The following is an 18,311-nucleotide window of genomic DNA, read 5'->3' as shown; positions in this document are numbered from 1 at the left end:
ATGTTAATGTGTGGGATCTGAGTATTTGTGCAAGCAGCAGACATGGAATGCCTCATGCAGAAGTAAAAACAAACTCGATGAGTTTATACATTTTAAAATAGAAGAGTCAGATGTGCTTCAGACTCTCAACACGTAGAAGACTAATAAAGCCGTGAACCTGATCGGATTTTACCAGTTGTATTGCAAGAAACAAAAGACATCATCTGTTAATCCTTATTAGGCATTGTTAGCAGTTATATCAGAAAGGAGAAGTACCTGAGGACTGGAAAGTTGTAAATGTGAGTCCAATCTACAAGAAGGGAGACAAAATGGATTCTAGTCTCTGTATTATATAAAACAATCCTGGGATGAGACAAGACTTTTTAGCCTGGGATAAGATTAGACTTTTTCAGAGAGAGAATTTCATATCCTGCGAGAAAAGACTTTGTGTCAAGAGATATAACCACGCCCAGGGCTGGAAATAAAATACAAAGAGTAGAAGACAAAGTAGAATGTTGTAAAGAGGTTCAAAAACATTGGCGCGAAACACATGCAGAGCAGGTTAAAGATAATGAAAGTACTAAAATTCAAAAGTCTCAAAAAATGATAGTAAAGATCGCATTAGCTCAAACAAATGGAAATTAATACTTGGTGAAATCACGGAACAGCGAAAAGAGAACAAATATATGGATATATGTGATATGACAAAAGTATGTAGATATTGTTCACATTTAAACTTTAAATTTGGAGACTTGTAGATCATCTAATTCGTGTTCCATCAGGGAAAAGTAGTGTTTCTTCCCAATGAAAAGGCGTATCTGCGAGAATTAAAAGATTTATTGTTTGGTGAAAATAAAATCCACATACGCATGTGGCAGAGACGTGAAGTGGCTGGTGCGTAGCGCAGGCTGGGGTGTTGGCGAGCGAAGTACTTTAGAAGAAGGTAAAGGAAAAAAATGAGAATTGCAAAGAACTAAATAAATAAATAAATAAAAAGGAAATACCAAAATAATAAAAACAAATTTATAGAATATAGATATACAAGTAAGCAATAGAAGCAATGGACTCTCATTTAGACAATTTATTTTTTTATATTATTACAGACATTTCTGGGTATTTGATTAAACTTGATTTTTGCCCCTCCAGCCAGGACAGCTTGTGATTGAAATAACATAGATTATAGTGTCTGTCAAGCTGTAATCTCAGACACAAATAACTATAGCTTTGTCCCTGCGATTACTCTTCCTAATTCTATTAGTGGACTGGTGGTTACAGTTTTACTTCAATGCTTGGTTATAAATAACCTTAATGGGAAAACTAAGACACAGGCTGGAAGGTTGAGAATAAAATAAATGCACAAATCAATTAAAGAGGATCAAGACAATGAATCTTTTTCAATCAAGTTTGCATCTTTCACACTTGAGCTGAACAATGTAATGGTATAGCCTTTTTTTTTTTGTTTTTTTTTAAACAATATGAGAGAAACGATGCACATGATAAATGCAAAGTTTTCAAGTCGGGTTAAGCTGCAGATATGACTGGTGTAACTTAAAGTTCCTTGAAGTCTTCCATCCATACATTTTGTGCCACTTATTCAGTCCGGGTCACAGGGGTAGTAGTCGGAGCAAAGATGCCCAGATGTCTCTTTTCCCTACCGCCTCCTCTAATTCTTCCTGGCAGGATAGCAAGGCATTCACCAGCTGGGACATATAATCCCTCCAGCATGTCCTGGGTCTGCACCGAGGTCTCCTTTGGATTGTACATGCTTGAAACAACTCCATTACTGAAGGGTTGTGTCCACGGGTGAGGACATGAAAGTAGGTTGACTGGTAAATCAATTGTTTTGCCTTTCAGTTTAGCTCTCTCACCACGACTGATCAGAACAACATCTGCATAACTCTAGACTCTTCTCTGATCTGCCTATCAAACTCCTGCTCTCTCTTCTTTTTTCATCACTCATGAAAGAAACCTCAAGATACTTAAACTTGTCCACTATCGGCAGCACCTCATCCTCAACCTGAAGATGGCACTCCACTCTAATCTGGCTGAGAACCCTGACCTCAGACTATGGTTCTCAGCTTTGAGGCAGGAATGCAGATTTTTAAAAATTTTTTTTTATCACATTTCATAACTGGTTGTCCATTCTGTTTGATTGAGTATTAAAAGTGGTAATTTTTGCAGAAAAGATTTGATTAGTGTAATGCTTAGTTTAACATAAAGTGAAAACATTGTCTCTTTATATACAGTGGGTACGGAAAGTATTCACATGGTCCTAAGTATTCAGACCCTTTGCTCAGTATTTAGTAGAAGCACCCTTTTGAGCTAATACAGCCATGAGTCTTCTTGGGAAAGATGCAACAAGTTTTTCACACCTGGATTTGGGGATCCTCTGCCATTCTTCCTTGCAGATCCTCTCCAGTTCTGCCAGTTTGGATGGTACACATTGGTGGACGGCCATTTTTAGGTCTTTCCAGAGATGCTCAATTGGGTTTAAGTCAGGGCTGTGGCTGGGCCATTCAAGAACAGTCACAGAGTTGTTGTGAAGCCACTCCTTCGTTATTTTAGCTGTGTGCTTAGGGTCATTGTCTAGTTGGAAGGTAAACCTGCGGCCCAGTCTGAGGTTTTTTGCTCTCTGGAGAAGGTTTTTGTCAAGGATATCCCTGTACTTGGCCGCATTCATCTTTCCCTCGATTGCAACCAGTCGTCCTGTCCCTGCAGCTGAAAAACACCCCAACAGCATGATGCTGCCACCGCCATGCTTCACTGTTGGGACTGTATTGGACAAGTAATGAACAGTGCCTGGTTGTCTCCACACATACCGCTTAGAATTAAGGCAAAAAGTTCTATCTTGGTCTCATCAGACCAAAGAATCTTATTTCTCACCATCTCAGAGTCCTTCAGGTGTCTTTTAGCAAACTCCATGCGGGCTGTCATGTGTCTTGCCTCTCCTCAGTGTGTGGAGACAGCCAGGCACTGTTCATCACTTGTCCAATACAATCCCCACAGTGAAGCATGGCGGTGATATATACATCCATTGATATTTGTATTGAATAAATAATTGAAAAGGCAAAATTTTCTTGTGTTTTATTGAAGTATATCATCTTTATCTGTGAACAAGATCTACTGTTGCCTATTCAAACACATTGAAATAGTAAACTTTTTCAATGGGACGTACTTACTTTTTCACATGACTGTACATACGAAAAAGACCAATAACATAATTTTATGATAAATCGTTTGCCTGTCGTTGTTACCCACCCCTTAAGGGATTTTTCTGCTGATGTATACATGCCTCCAGTGTAGACAAATTTTTGTTTCATATGCGTTTTTGGTAATTTTAGTGTGGACTGAGATATTTTTGCAATCAATGTGACAATACTAGTGTGGATGGAGATCATTGTGGTTTAAAAATGGCATTTTTAAATTAAAACATAGCAAATGTTGACATAGCCTTATAGACTTCATACCCTGGGGCACAGACTAGAATTATAAATTCACAGCGAGTAATTTTGGCACACCTACCTGTGACTGGCACAGTTGCACGGTAGTCTGCACTGCTGTCTCATGGCTCCAGGATTTTGGATTCAGACTAAAAACCTGATTGCTGTCTATGTGAAGTTAACACTATCTTCTGCATCTATTTGGATTTTTCTGTTTGTGTTTTCCTTTTTTTTTTTTTTTAATTTCTCAAAGACATACATGTGTAGTTAATCAGCTTAGTCTGAGTAGTTTTTCCTTAGGGTACATACATTTGGCACCATTATGTAAAATACATATGTAGATACCAGCAGTACCACAAATCATGCATCACACACAAGCCTTGAAATGGTATATCATAACTGTCAAGAATGGCTTGGGGATATCAGTTTTGGCACCATTATATCTACACATATGTGGATGCCAGCTGTACCACAGTCCGTGTCTCACAAACAGCCCTTCACATGGCATAGCTTAACTGGCAAGAATAAATTGTTTAGTGTGTTAGACTTGGAATTTATCAGCCAGCATGTTAATTGGCAGTAAAAAGATATAAAGGGCTGTCCAGCATTTCAATGCACCATTGAGGGAATACTTGCTAAAAGTATGCTTTAATTCATTCATCCATAATTGTTCTGGATATATATGGAAAAATGTGTCTTTGTCCCATACATTATGGGAGGGCACTGTATCTGTAGAAAATTCAGGTCAGGTAAGGTGAGGTTGGGGAGCATGCACTGGTACAGCACGTTGTCGCACCCACCACATGACGAAACAGCTCAGGATGCTTGTTGGCAACCCCCCAGACAGACATGCGGTCCAGTCCCACCCTCTGGAAATGACCATCTATCTGCTGCAGCCAGGTGTTACGTGGGCGTTCCCTTGGCCTGATACAGCTACTCGTGTCATCAACACTGAGATCCTGTGAGCTGGATCACCCTCTGGGAATCGCGCCACATGGCCGTAACTGACAGTCCCTCACCATGCAGGTAATGTGTCTCATTTAGGACTCCATGAGCAACTACTCATTCGACACAAAGTCAAACCAGCAGCACCCAAGGATTCTCCAAAGAGACACAGTACCAAAGGAGTCCAGTCTTCGTCTCAGGTCATTGGATAGCGTCCATGATTATAATATTAAAAACTGAATAGTGATAAAACCTATGTTTTAAAATTGGTCATTTTTTGTACTAAAGCTAGCTTATAATTTTTTGAACATCTCCAGAAAATTTTGACGAATTTTAAAATATAGGTTTTTTCACTATTTAATTTTTATTATTATAATCACTCATGACATTTTAATTTTTCATTTTGTGGATAGCATAGTATTTATGCAAAATATAGAGTTGGAAAAGGAGTTTTAAAACGATATAACAATTTCTGTACAACCTATATTTAGGGAGATATAGCTAGTCAAAGTCATAATCCCCCCCAAACCAAATATGTTCAAACTTTGTCAGCTTAAGTCTCCCTAAATATTGATCCAAGACAGGTGCAATTTCAGCTCCATGGTTTCCTCATGTGACCAAATCAGCATGCCAAGTTTCGTTAAAATCTGTGACAATGAAGTCCAAAAGTGTACTAATTTGACGTAGAATTACTTGCTTTATAATTTACTTCACATCTACCATAAGATGGAGAAAGAGAGGTAGAATAGAAAAAAAAAGGATTCCTAGTAGCAAACAGGAGTAGCATGCTGCACATTTGGAATCCCACCTTCCAACGTGTAAGCACCAGCCATCAACATAACACTAAAAAATAGAATAAACTGCAGAGCTTTTCTGTTGTGCTAGCAGACATTCTAGATGTACAGCGACCTCCACATGACTTTCCAACGGTAGCAGTGTACACCAAAAATAAGATGAAAATAAAGTCTGACAGTTTTGAAGAGTTATAATTTGACACATAAGTTCACATTTCCATATGATTGTTTACATGTTGCTGGTTCCTTATACAAAATATTTAACCCCCACGTAAAAATATACTTTGAAATGTCTTGTAAATGGAACAAACTTTCTAGTTTCTTTAATTTCAAATCAGTACTGTGCAGTATGAAAGGGCTGTCATGTTTAAAGTTCATGTATGTGAGAAGTCCCCTTAAAGCAGGAATTCTCATTTCATAACTGCAGGGCCTTTGCCCAGAATCATCACTTCATTCTTTACCTAATAAAGTTTTTTCTTAAAGAATAATATCTTATGCACTTGAATAATATCTGTTTTATTTATAAATGTCCAAAATCACTTAATTCCAGGTTTGGCATATGTTAATAACTTATCAGCGTTTCATTCTTTCCCTTGTAGATTCTATTGATGGAGATCTGAATGGACAGATGTACCAGGTAAGGTCACTTTTAAAATGTATTAACAGCAGCTGACATTAAATTTAAAACAAGGAATGACAATGACACTTTAAATTAGAAAAATGTGAAAATGCATAAATCTAACAGCATAAATCGTAAGTTGCTGTGGTAATCCATATAAATGTGACAGGACCATACAAATTTGAAGCTGTTATATTTTATGATAAATGGTACCTTTGTGCAGCGTTACCTCAAAGATCCAGTGTCCTGTGTTCAAATCATTGTCCTAGTGGCTGTGGTTTTTTTTCCACATTGTTGCTATTCCTGCATGAGTTTTCCTTCTACATCATGAAAGACATACAGGCTAGATATAATTGACAACTTTAAATTAACCCTGTGTGGGCCCTGAGATGATCTGATCTGATGCTGCTTGGGTAGGTCCCGGCCACCTGTGATGGTGGAATATTTCAGACAAAAATAAATAAATAAATAAATATGTTTATAAATAAATGTGTTATGAAATTCAGCAATAAATAAATAAAAAAACCCAGTTATGTGTGATTGTACTATATTAAATGCTTCATGAAAAATGTTTCTTGTTGATTATTTATTTATATGTTTATTTATCTGCAACCCTAGTCTGGATAAATTTGGTTAGAAAATGACATAACACATATTCTTGAGAGATAACTAAGACTGCCCATGTTTGTTATTAGATTGGTCATCTAGGCATTTTAATATTAACACAAATTCACTCCTATTAAATGAGATCCTTTCCACATAAATACAGTATGAGATATTTCTGTACTTCAGTTACTCTCTAATACTGCACATGGCAACTCTCTGTCTTTGGTACTTTGTGTGGATGTCCCCGAAATACATGAAGGCACGTACACATGTTAGTTATATGCCTCATTCCAACCAACAATGTCTTACTTCTCTCGTACTTGTTCATCCTTTTAAGGTGCAACCTGTCAGCCTTGATATCCCTGCAGGGTGGAGCAAAAGGCAATCTCCCCCCTCCATTACGCACCCTTTATTACTTCAGTCACTGTAAATATCAAGAATATCAATTTGAAAGCAACATGTTTGCTAAAGTATAACAACCAATAGAAGAAAGAATAATAGAAAATAAAATAGTATATAGATATAGTAGTAGTATATAGATATATATACATGTGCATCTCAATAAATTAGAATATCATCAAGAAGTTATTTCAGTACAGGTAGCCCCCAGGTTACGGACATCCGAGCTACGACATATGAACAGGGCGGCAGCTGCGACGGATGCCCCTCAGTAACTGCCGCTCCGTCATCTTCGATCTGGGGACGCTGCAAGCGGTGGCTGGAGGGGGGCGATTTCGCTGCTCGCGCAGTGTAGTGTCCCTTGGCCGGCTCCCGGCGGCAAGCAGTTTCACTGCCTGCCTACCACACACGGCTGCCCCATTCGTTGTAGGTGAGCGGCTGGTAATGCTGCAAGCGGTGATCCGGTTGTGGCTGAACGGAGGACATTGAGGGTGAACAGGCGGCGGGAGGTAGCATTGTAGTGTGCCTTGGATGGCTGCGTGTTGAATGGGGGCGGTGGTGTTGCAGACGCAGGCAGCATGCTGTAGTGGAGGTGACTGTGAGGTGGGCTGGTGATGAACCTCCCGTCGCTGCCCCCATTCATTCTCAATAGCAAGCCTGCTTGTACTGTTACACATATAGCAGGAAGTTGTCTCTTGTCAGTACAGGATGGCCCAGATCTGATTATGCAGATCCAGATCGTCTGGATGACTTTGATTTATGTAGGGACGATTCCAGTTCGGCGTGAAGACGATTCTTCATGTTTTCAGTTCACACACTTCTCAATGGTCCGGGATTTTTCAGGTGATTTTCTGTGTAATAAACTGAATAAGTTATAGTGTAATGAAATTTGCATAATTATATCTGGCGCACCCTATACATCAGACGTGCTGAGGACGGGTGCCTTCCTGCTTTGATAGCTGTACAGTGCTGTGCGGAAGAGCTCATCTTAACCTTTTGTTTTCACGCTTCAAGAATGTCTCTGAAACACAAATCTGATGCAAGGCAAGTGCTTGGTGATACAGTAAAGAAGAGAAAAACCATCACCATTGAAAATAAAGTAGAAATAATAAAAAGGTCAGAGAGAGCAACAACAACAACATTTATTTATATATCACATTTTTATACAAACAGTAGCTCAAAGTGCTTTACATAATAAAGAATAGAAAAATAAAAGACACAATAAGAAAACAAAATAAATCAACATTAATTAACATTGAATAAGAGTAAGGTTCAATGGCCAGGGGGGACAGAAAAACAAAAAAACTCCAGACGGCTGGAGAAAAAATAAAATCTGTAGGGTAAAATCTGGGCATTCTACCTAACATAAATGAAATGGTCCTCTTTGGATTTAGGGTTCTCACGGAAGGGCTTGATGATGATGATGGTCACGTAGAGTTCTGCCTTTTAATCCATCCATCATTGTTGGAGCATCATGAAGCTTTGAGTAGGTGGAGGTGGCGCAGGCCACCACCACAAAGAAACCGGAAAAAGAAACAGAAAAGAGAGTAGGGGTCAGTACGGATTTTAGAGCCACCATGAATAGTTATTATAATGAATTGAACATATAGAGTATCAGCATTAAGTTAAATTGAAGTTATAGAAAGGCCATGTTAAAGTAATATGTTTTCAGCAGTGTTTTAAAGTGCTTTACTGTATTTGCCTGGCGAATTCCTATTGGCAGGCTATTCCAGATTTTAGGTGCATAGCAGCAGAAGGCCGCCTCACCACTTCTTTTAAGTTTTGTTCTTGGAATTCTAAGGAGACACTCATTTGAGGATCTGAGGTTACGATTTGGAATATAAGGTGTCAGACATTCCGAAATATAAGATGGGCGAGATTATTTAAGGCTTTATAAACCATAAGCAGAATTTTGAAGTCAATCCTGAATGACACAGGTAACCAGTGTAGTGACATTAAAACTGGAGAAATGTGTTCATATTTTCTTTTCCTAGTTAGGATTCTAGCAGCTGCATTCTGCACTCGTTGCAAGTGATTTATGTCTTTTTTAGGTGGTCCTGAGAGGAGTGCGTTACAGTAATCTAGTCGACTAAAAACAAACGCGTGAACAAATTTCTCAGCATCTTTCAGTGATATAAGAGGTCTAACTTTACTTATGTTTCTTAAGTGAAAAAATGCTGTCCTAATGATCTGATTAATATGCGATTTAAAATTCAGATTACAGTCAACAATTACCCCTAAGCTTTTTACCTCCATCTTGACTTTTAATCCTAATGTATTCAGTTTATTTCTAATAGCCTCATTGTATCCATTATTGCTAATCACTAAGATTTCAGTTTTCTCTTTATTTAACTTGAGAAAGTTACTATTCATCCGTTCTGAGATACAAGTCAGACATTGTGTTAGTGAATCAATAGAATCGGGTTCATCAGGTGCTATTGATAAGTACAGCTGTGTGTCATCAGCATAGCTGTGGTAGCTTACATTGTGCCCTGAGATAATCTGACCTAACGGAAGCATGTAGATTGAGAAGAGCAGCGGACCCAGGATAGAGCCTTGTGGAACACCATATTGGATATCATGTGTCTTCGAGTTGTAATTCCCACAACTAACAAAATATTTTCTCTCTGTCAGGTAGGATTCAAACCAATTTAAGACACTGCCAGAGAGGCCCACCCATTGACTAAGGCGATTTCTAAGAATATTATGATCAATGGTGTCAAATGCAGCACTCAGATCTAAGAGGATGAGAACAGATAAATGGCCTCTGTCTGCATTCACTCGCAAATCATTTACTACTTTATAACGAGTGCAGTTTCTGTGCTGTGATTTGTTCTAAAACCCGACTGAAATTTATCAAGAATAGCATGTTTATTGAGGTGGTCATTTCTCCAGGTCAAGCTTTCAATACATGGATTTAGGCAGTTTATCCCATCCTTCCTGTCAGGTCCATTTAAGCATGGTTAGACTAGATGGGAAGCTTTTGTAAACTGCCATACCTTCCACAAATGATCTATGGGGTATAAGTCTGGGCTTTGGCAGAGCCATTTAAGGACAGTCAAAGGCTCATCCTTTAGGCACTCCAGCATTGCCTTGGCTGTATGCTTCAGGTCTTTGTCTTGTTGAAAGTCTGAGGTCATATGCACTCTTGGAACATGTTTTCTTTAAGGACCTCTCGGTATTTGGCTGTATTCATTCTTCCCTCAATTCTGACCAGTATGATGCTGCTGATCACCATGTTTTACCATAGGTATGGTATTAATCAGGTACCTAGTCTTCTGTAGACATAGTTCTCAGAGTTCTGTCCAAAGAGTTAAGATTTTGTTTTTTCAGTTCATAGAATATGTTTCCTCATGCTATCTGAGGCCTTTAAGTGCCATTTAGCAAACTCCAATTTGGCCCTCATATGCATTTTACTTGACTGCTGCTGAGATGGTTGTCCTTCTGATGGATTCTCGCATCTCAGCAGAGGACTTCCACTGTTAGAATGACCATTGGTTTCTTGGTCACCTCTCTGACCAAGGCCCATCTTTACCTGTTTTTCATTTTGGACTGTCAGCCAACTCTAGGAAAAGTTCTGGTGGTTCCAAACTTTTTCCCTTTTCAAATTGTTGAGACCACTGTGCTCCTGGGAACGCTTAAAGCTTTGAAAATGGCTGCATGGCAACATATATTTATGTACTTAACTTTATTGTCATGTGTACATAAATAAAATAAACTTATTATATATAGCACCCTTTATCTATATCATTTATTATTTTAAGTGGCTGCATGATCAACTTTTTTTTTTTTTTTTGGAAAGTATCCTACCAGTAACTATTTTTCCATGCTGTGATTTGTTCTAAAACCCGACTGAAATTTATCAAGAATAGCATGTTTATTGAGGTGGTCATTTAACTGCATAATGACTGCCTTCTCCAGAACTTTACTTAAGAAATGCAGGTTAGAGATGGGTCTAAAATTTTCAAGAGCCGAGGGGTCAAGATTATGTTTCTTAAGAAGGGGTTTAACTACAGCAGTCTTAAGACAGTCTATGAAGACCCCCGTATCTAATGACGAATTTACTATGTCCAGAACATTATCAATTAGCACACCTGATACTTCTTTGAAAAACCTTGTTGTTATTGGATTAAGGATGCAGGTGGAGGATTTTAATTGAGAGATTATTTTTTGTAAATCAGGTAAATCTATCCCAGTGAAAGAGTTTAAATTGTTTATAACAGGATGCTGGGGTTTAGGAGGATCCTTAGTGTTGGAGGGATATATTATGTTATATCTAATATCATTAATTAATTAATGGAGAGGTGAAACTCCATCATTCATTGGCAGAGCACTTGGTTACAGTTGGTCAACAATAGCATGTATTAAAATAATGTACCTGTTCTGACTTACATACAAATTCAACTTAAGTACAAACCTACAGTCTCTATCTCGTACGTAACCTGGGGACTGTCTGTAATTCAATTCAAAAACTTAAACTCATATTATATAGATTCATTACACATAGTGATATATTTCAAGTGCTTATTTCTTTCAGTTTTGCTGATTATGGCTTATAGCTAACGAAAACCCAAAATTCAGTATCTCTGTAATTAGAATATTGTGAAAAAGTTCAATATTGTAGACCCATGGTTCAGTAGGCCACACAATCGTGGGGAAGACTTCTGACATGACAGTTGTCTCATGGTCTGGAATCCCTACAGATTTTATTTTTTATATTTATTTTTTCTCCAGCCGTCTGGAGTTTTTTTGTTTTTTCTGTCCCCCCTGGCCAAAGAACCTTACTCTTATTCGATGTTAATTAATGTTGACTTATTTTGTTTTCTTATTGTGTCTTTTATTTTTCTATTCTTTATTATGTAAAGCACTTTGAGCTACTGTTTGTATGAAAATGTGCTATATAAATAAATGTTGTTGTTGTTGTTGTAGTTGTCCACAAGGGTGCTGTATCCAAGCATATTAATGGAAAGTTAATATTAATGCGTCACAGCTGCAGCCTCGTTTGTAAGTCATAGGTCGGATGTCTGTAACCTGGGAACTACCTGTATGTACAGTACTTCCGGAAAGTATTCACAGCGCATCACTTTTTCCACATTTTGTTATGTTACAGCCTTATTCCAAAATGGATTAAATTCATTTTTTTCCTCAGAATTCTACACACAACACCCCATAATGACAACGTGAAAAAGGTTTACTTGAGGTTTTTGCAAATTTGTTAAAAATAAAAAAACTGAGAAATCATTCGATGACTCCCTGTATGTATGTGTATATGTGTGTGTGTGTATATATATATATATATATATATATATATATATATATATATATATATATATATATATATATATATATATATATATATATATATATATGTATATGTATATGTATATATATATGTATATGTATATATATATATATATATATGTATGTATATGTATATATATATATATGTATATGTGTATGTCTTAGAAAGCTTACTGAAAATTAGTAATGTCAGTGGTGAATGTTGTCCTAGGCGTCTTTTGCATTTAGCAATCGATAAGATGCAGAAGTAACATTCTAAGGGTCACGGGGGTCTGCTGTAGCCAATCCCAGCCTACGCAGGGAGCAAGGCAGGAAACAAACCCCGGGCAGGGCACCAGCCCACCGCAGTATACAGATATATTTGAGTCATAAATTATTAGTCCACATGAGATAAGATGTTTACGTGCATAATATTAAGTGTGAATCCACAATGGGAGGTCTGAAAATTGAAATTACAATTTAGGATTTAAGAGTCATAGGGGACTCACCACTATCAACCTCCAGTGTTCATAAGCAGTGCAGAAGGCTGATAGAATGTCAGGTTATATAGCGCCCTGATGTGTGGAGCACAAATCCATGGAGGTTATGCCAAAGATTTATAATGCTGGTGAGGTCTCATCTGCAGTACTGTGCAGTTTTGGTCCCCAGGCTACAAAAATGACATACAGAAGCAGCACTAGGAAAAAGTCCAGAGAAGAACGATTCGGCTGATTCTAGAGCATTGTATGTAGTACTCAGTTTCAAATCTGAAAAAATTATTGAATTGTAATAAACCAACCATGGGTTCTTCATATTTTCTTAATTTGATTCCATTGTCCTGTGTGTGGTATGGTTATGTACTTGAAGAGAGCATTTCTGTTTGACACAGAGACAATTTTTTTTTTCAAGCCCTTAATTTAGTACTTTGTAGAAGCCCCTTTGGCAGAAATCCCAGCTTTGAGTCTTCTTGAGTAAGTCTCTGCAAGCTTTCAATACATGGATTTAGGCAGTTTATCCCATCCTTCCTGTCAGGTCCACTTAAGCATGGTTAGACTAGATGGGAAGCTTTTGTAAACTGCCATACCTTCCACAGATGATCTATGGGGTATAAGTCTGGGCTTTGGCAGAGCCATTTAAGGACAGTCAAAGGCTCATCTTTTAGGCACTCCAGCATTGCCTTGGCTGTATGCTTCAGGTCTTTGTCTTGTTGAAAGTCTGAGGTCATATGCACTCCTGGAACATGTTTTCTTTAAGGACATCTCGGTATTTGGCTGTATTCCTTCTTCCCTCAATTCTGACCAGTATGATGCTGCTGATCACCATGTTTTACCATAGGTATGGTATTAATCAGGTACCTAGTCTTCTGTAGACATAGTTCTCAGAGTTCTGTCCAAAGAGTTAAGACTTTGTTTTTTCAGTTCATAGAATATGTTTCCTCATGCTATCTGAGGCCTTTAAATGCCATTTAGCAAACTCCAATTTGGCCCTCATATGCATTTTACTTGACTGCTGCTGAGATGGTTGTCCTTCTGATGGATTCTCGCATCTCAGCAGAGGACTTCCACTGTTAGAATGCTCTGTTAGAATGACCATTGGTTTCTTGGTCACCTCTCTGACCAAGGCCCATCTTTACCTGTTTTTCATTTTGGACTGTCAGCCAACTCTAGGAAAAGTTGTGGTGGTTCCAAACTTTTTCCCTTTTCAAATTGTTGAGACCACTGTGCACCTGGGAACGCTTAAAGCTTTGAAAATGGCTGCATGGCAACATATATTTATGTACTTTATTTTATTTATGTACACATGACAATAAAGTTAACTTATTATATATAGCACCCTTTATCTATACCATTTATTATTTTAAGTGGCTGCATGATCAACTTTTTTTTTTTTTGGAAAGTATCCTACCAGTAACTATTTTTCCATCCTGGACAATTAAATGTCTTGTGTCCAGTGATACTGGGATAGAGACCCTGTGACCCTGAACTGTGTAATGAATCAGTGTTTGTAGGGTGATTGTTGTTATGTGTACTGATGTTGAGTATCCCTAATCCAAAATGCCTGGGAGCAGAAGTACTTTGAATTTTGGATATTTATGGATTTTGGAATGTTTATAATATACAGTATATATATCTTGGGGACTCCCTTGATCAAGCGGAGAAATGCAGCCATGTTGACAGTAAAAACATACTGCACCTGAAATGATATACAGGCTTTATTTTAGTTGTCTTTTAAGAGGCTCTTTGCTGTGTTTTTGCACTGAAGATTTTTTTTTTCATTCTCAGGGAACTGGTTAGTTGGTCAGGAATATCTTAATCAAGCTTCACTCCATCATGCCTCCATCATGCCTTCTGCGATGGAAGTCATTAAGCAATCGATTAGTTGCTACACTCATTTTGTTGCAGTGTGAGTGTACATACATAAAACAGAACATGTTTTTGCCAACATAAAACGGTTACTTGCGCCAGTGACTGGTTTTCCTAACATAATCAAAACTTTATACCGAATTCATAATGCAATAAGAGCACCTAGCGAAAATAATGCTGCTTTTGTTAGCTGTAAGCAGTGACATTCAATTAAACACACAAGTCATCTGTAATTTTGACAGTGCCGCACAGCACTTTTGAACATAGGTGTTAGCGTGTTGCTTCAATTGGGACAAAGCTTGTCGCACTTGATGCTTCACAGGGTATTCCTCAGAATCCCTGCATGTCCAACAAACAAACACATCGTTGGGACGTGCATCATTTTCTTTTCGTGTGTAGTTGCTTTGTGGTGCTATATGCTTCATGGGGGACTCCCATTTTGGATTTTGGATTGGGGATACTCAACCTGTACAGCTGATAATTGATAATACGATAATTCCAGTTTGTATGTGCTAATCCAAATACAACATGTCACCATTCTCCGGTGACCAATATGTTGCAGAAGCAGAAATCATGACAACTTTTAAAGAGTATCTGGAACAGATATTGGGACCACTGTTAGCTAGTCAAATGAACGTGATGGGCTGAGAAATCACCTCTCATTTGTGAAATTCCTTATATTCTGTGTTTAACTGTTGCCTAATCGCTAGGGTGCCATGTGCGTTTCTTTTGTAGGCTTGTGATTGAAAGCATAAATACAAGGCTGCATACAGTAGACTTGTACTTATTAGCAAGTTATCATTAGAAGTGCCATTTAGTAAGGGAAACAAATTGCTCTAATAAGCCTTCACAAATGCCAAATAGATTTCCAGAAGCCTCCACAGCTCCTCCCCTAAAGCAGTAATAACAGCGCCATGCCATGCAGCAATACAGCTGATTTGCCTTAAATGTGCTTTTCATTTTAAAAACTAACCCTTGTAATGGGAATAAACTTAACATTACGTACATATTTCAGTTATTGTAAATGAATCCTTTCAATGTGCACAATATTGTATTTGTCTTTTGCATTCTATTTCTGTGGGATGTTCACATCTGTGCTCTCAACTCCAAATGCCAGCTAAGACTGAATTGCGTGGGTACATCCATGAGACAAGTCGAGAATAATTCTGACTCATCACTGAAACGCTTCTTTGCAAAATGTCTTGGGGGAGGATATCCAGGGAAGAAACTGTATTGCTTTAGTCCAAAATATTTTATTAAATAATACTGGATAAACAGGGTAGAATTTGGGAGATGGAATGGATAAAAGAAATCTATGAAGAAACGATTCTTTATACAATTAAGTTGCACTTTGTTTTAGCAGGAGAACTGGAGAAAGAACACTGGCAGTTTTTTGTCAGCCTTCTTATACTCCGGTATTCATAAGATTAAAAAAAACAAAATGAAAACAAAAGGCCAAATAGCTCCCATGTTGCATTGCCTGTCTTCTTTGAATATGATTGGGGAGATAACCTGGCTATTGAGCTGTCATGGTTTAGCCAGGGTTTTATCCCTGGCTCAAGTTTATTTTCTTTGTATTGAATCTTTTTGCTGTCTTTTAAATATTATTTGATATTTTAGATTATTGATTACATTTTATTTATTGAAAATTATTTTGTTTAATAATTATTATAAGTATTTCTGTCTTACAGTATGTTGTTAATGTATGTGATAGTTTTCTGTATTTTCTGCCCATTCCTCATTTTCTGGAGCTTCAGAGGTTGGGACCACCTTATTCAGCTTGGGAATGACCCCCTGCAGCAGTTAAAAAAGGCAGCATTCGCTATGGCTGCTTTAGCACAGGTTTATTCCTGTGTTTTGGTTTGTGTTTTCTATGATTCTTTGTTTTTGGAAATCCTGGTTTTGACCCCCTGCTATTAATTTAAGATACACTGTCTGGTTTCTGTTTTTCTGATCTGTTCATTTCAACTTGTTTTATTTATTTATTGGTTTTTCATTTCCACAATAAATAATTAAACTTTAAAAGAAATTTAAGTTTTCTTGGGTCAGAGATTGTGGTTTTTTTTTTGTTTTTTTTTTTAAACTTTTTCTCTCCTGCTTCAATATTTATGGTTTGTAAGCCTTAGCCTCACTTTTGGGACTGTGTGGGCCAATGCCTGGCTGTTGATTTTGGGGACTAGGTCTCCTCAGTGTTTTATCATGAAAAAATGTTCATGAAATATTCTTTTTATATTGGTGGACACTAGCAAATTATGCTAAATTACTAGCATTATTTTATCTGTACACTCTGCAATACTTACCTCTTTTAACCTTCACTCATTACACGTCTCAGACACAACAGTGGCCAAGGCCCACTGCCCCTGTCATGTTACAGATCAAGTTCTAAACAAGTATACCTTAACAGAGGTCAAGGGTGCTGCCCATACCGAGGTACAGATATGACAGTCTGCACCTGAATCACTTCCCTTGGAAGAGCTACACTTCTGAATACCTTAGCAAAAGCAAAGAGCTACTTCCAGAGCTACACTTCTGCTGGTGGTTTATGGATGTGGTGCTCTGCACCCAGATAACTGCCTTTGAAAGAACCGCACAAATACTCTAGCACAATCCAAGGACTTCCTTGAAAGTTTTCTCTTGCTGAGCCACAGATATGGCAGTTTACACTCGAATCAGTAGCACTGAACGAACACAGCTCATTATATGAACACTAATCAGCCATTGCTAAATGTCAGTAAACATCAAAAACCCTTCATCAAGTTAGTACCAAAAATTTTTTTAAATCATTACTTATGTTCATTTGCAGGAAAACCAGGCATACTTGTTAAAAATGGAAAAAAACCTATTCAAATCAAGGTCTCTTTTTAGCAGTTGTGATGTTTCTGGATATGAGGAAGGCAGGCTCTATTGTAGGCACAGAGCTGGACAGTTTGACATTTGTGGCAGAGCGACGGGCTCTGAGCAGGCTCCTGTCAATCATGGAGTATCCACTGCATCCACTGAACAGTGTCATCTCCAGACAGAGGAGCAGCTTCAGCGACAGACTGCTGTTACCGTCCTGCTCCACTGACAGACTGAGGAGATCGTTCCTCCCCGCACTATGCGACTCTTCAATTCCACCTTTAAACGTTAAAAGTTAACATTATACAAAGTTATTGTCTGTTATACCTGCATTTTTATTGCTCTTTAGTTTAATATTGTTCTTTATCAGTATGTTGGTGCTGGAGTATGTGAATTTCCCCTTGGGATTAATAAAGTATCTATCAATCTATCGATCAATCGTTTTTTAAACTCCTTTCCTTTATGGGGTGCCTTTGATGGCTACTTTATATAAGATGTATGAATTATGTAACAATAAAGCCACTGGATTGATTAGCTCCCCCGATCTGGTTCCTAGTTAGATAATTTTAGCTAACTATTAAAAATGTTAATCTTAAAGTCCCAAGCCACCATTTCAAATTTTCTTACTACATATACAAACTGGTTAAATTATCCTTAATATTAGCTTAAACATATACATTCTAATCTTAATAATATACTTTCTTACATTTTCTGTATATTCCTCAGAATCTAAAACTCTCCTAAAACACATTTATCATTCCATTAGGTCATGTGACTCCTTATGATCTAATGAGCTTGTAGCAGTGCTACTTATACAGCCTACAAATCCCAGAAACTCCAGTAGTATTACACCATTCGGCAGCTTCAGAGTGGGCTTGGGGTTGCTGGGAAGAAGGATGACTGGGTGCTTGTTTTAAAAATCAGCAGGAAGATGCCAAAGGACATCACGATCATCTGTGTCTATTTGCTTCTCATCTGTTGCATTACAAATACAATCACTTTCTGGATTTATGTGCTTGTCCGATGCCTGATTGTTCCTGTGATTTTG

General features: G+C 37.8%; 1 protein-coding gene across 3 annotated transcripts in view; it reads left to right on the top strand.

Moving 5' to 3' along the window:
* clta (clathrin, light chain A) overlaps positions 1-18,311 on the top strand; it is a 76,977-nt gene that overhangs the window by 19,880 nt on the left and 38,786 nt on the right. For all 3 annotated transcript variants that reach the window (XM_039758270.1, XM_039758271.1, XM_039758272.1), the window contains exon 2: positions 5,758-5,795. In XM_039758270.1, coding sequence (XP_039614204.1) covers positions 5,758-5,795 — 38 coding nt within the window. The remainder of the gene's footprint in view (positions 1-5,757; positions 5,796-18,311) is intronic.

The sequence above is a fragment of the Polypterus senegalus genome, chromosome 7 (assembly GCF_016835505.1).
Source record: "Polypterus senegalus isolate Bchr_013 chromosome 7, ASM1683550v1, whole genome shotgun sequence".
Classification (NCBI taxonomy): Eukaryota; Metazoa; Chordata; class Cladistia; order Polypteriformes; family Polypteridae; genus Polypterus; species Polypterus senegalus.
The sequence above is the reverse complement of the archived record's forward strand: the minus strand, read 5'-3'. Positions and strand labels throughout refer to the sequence as shown.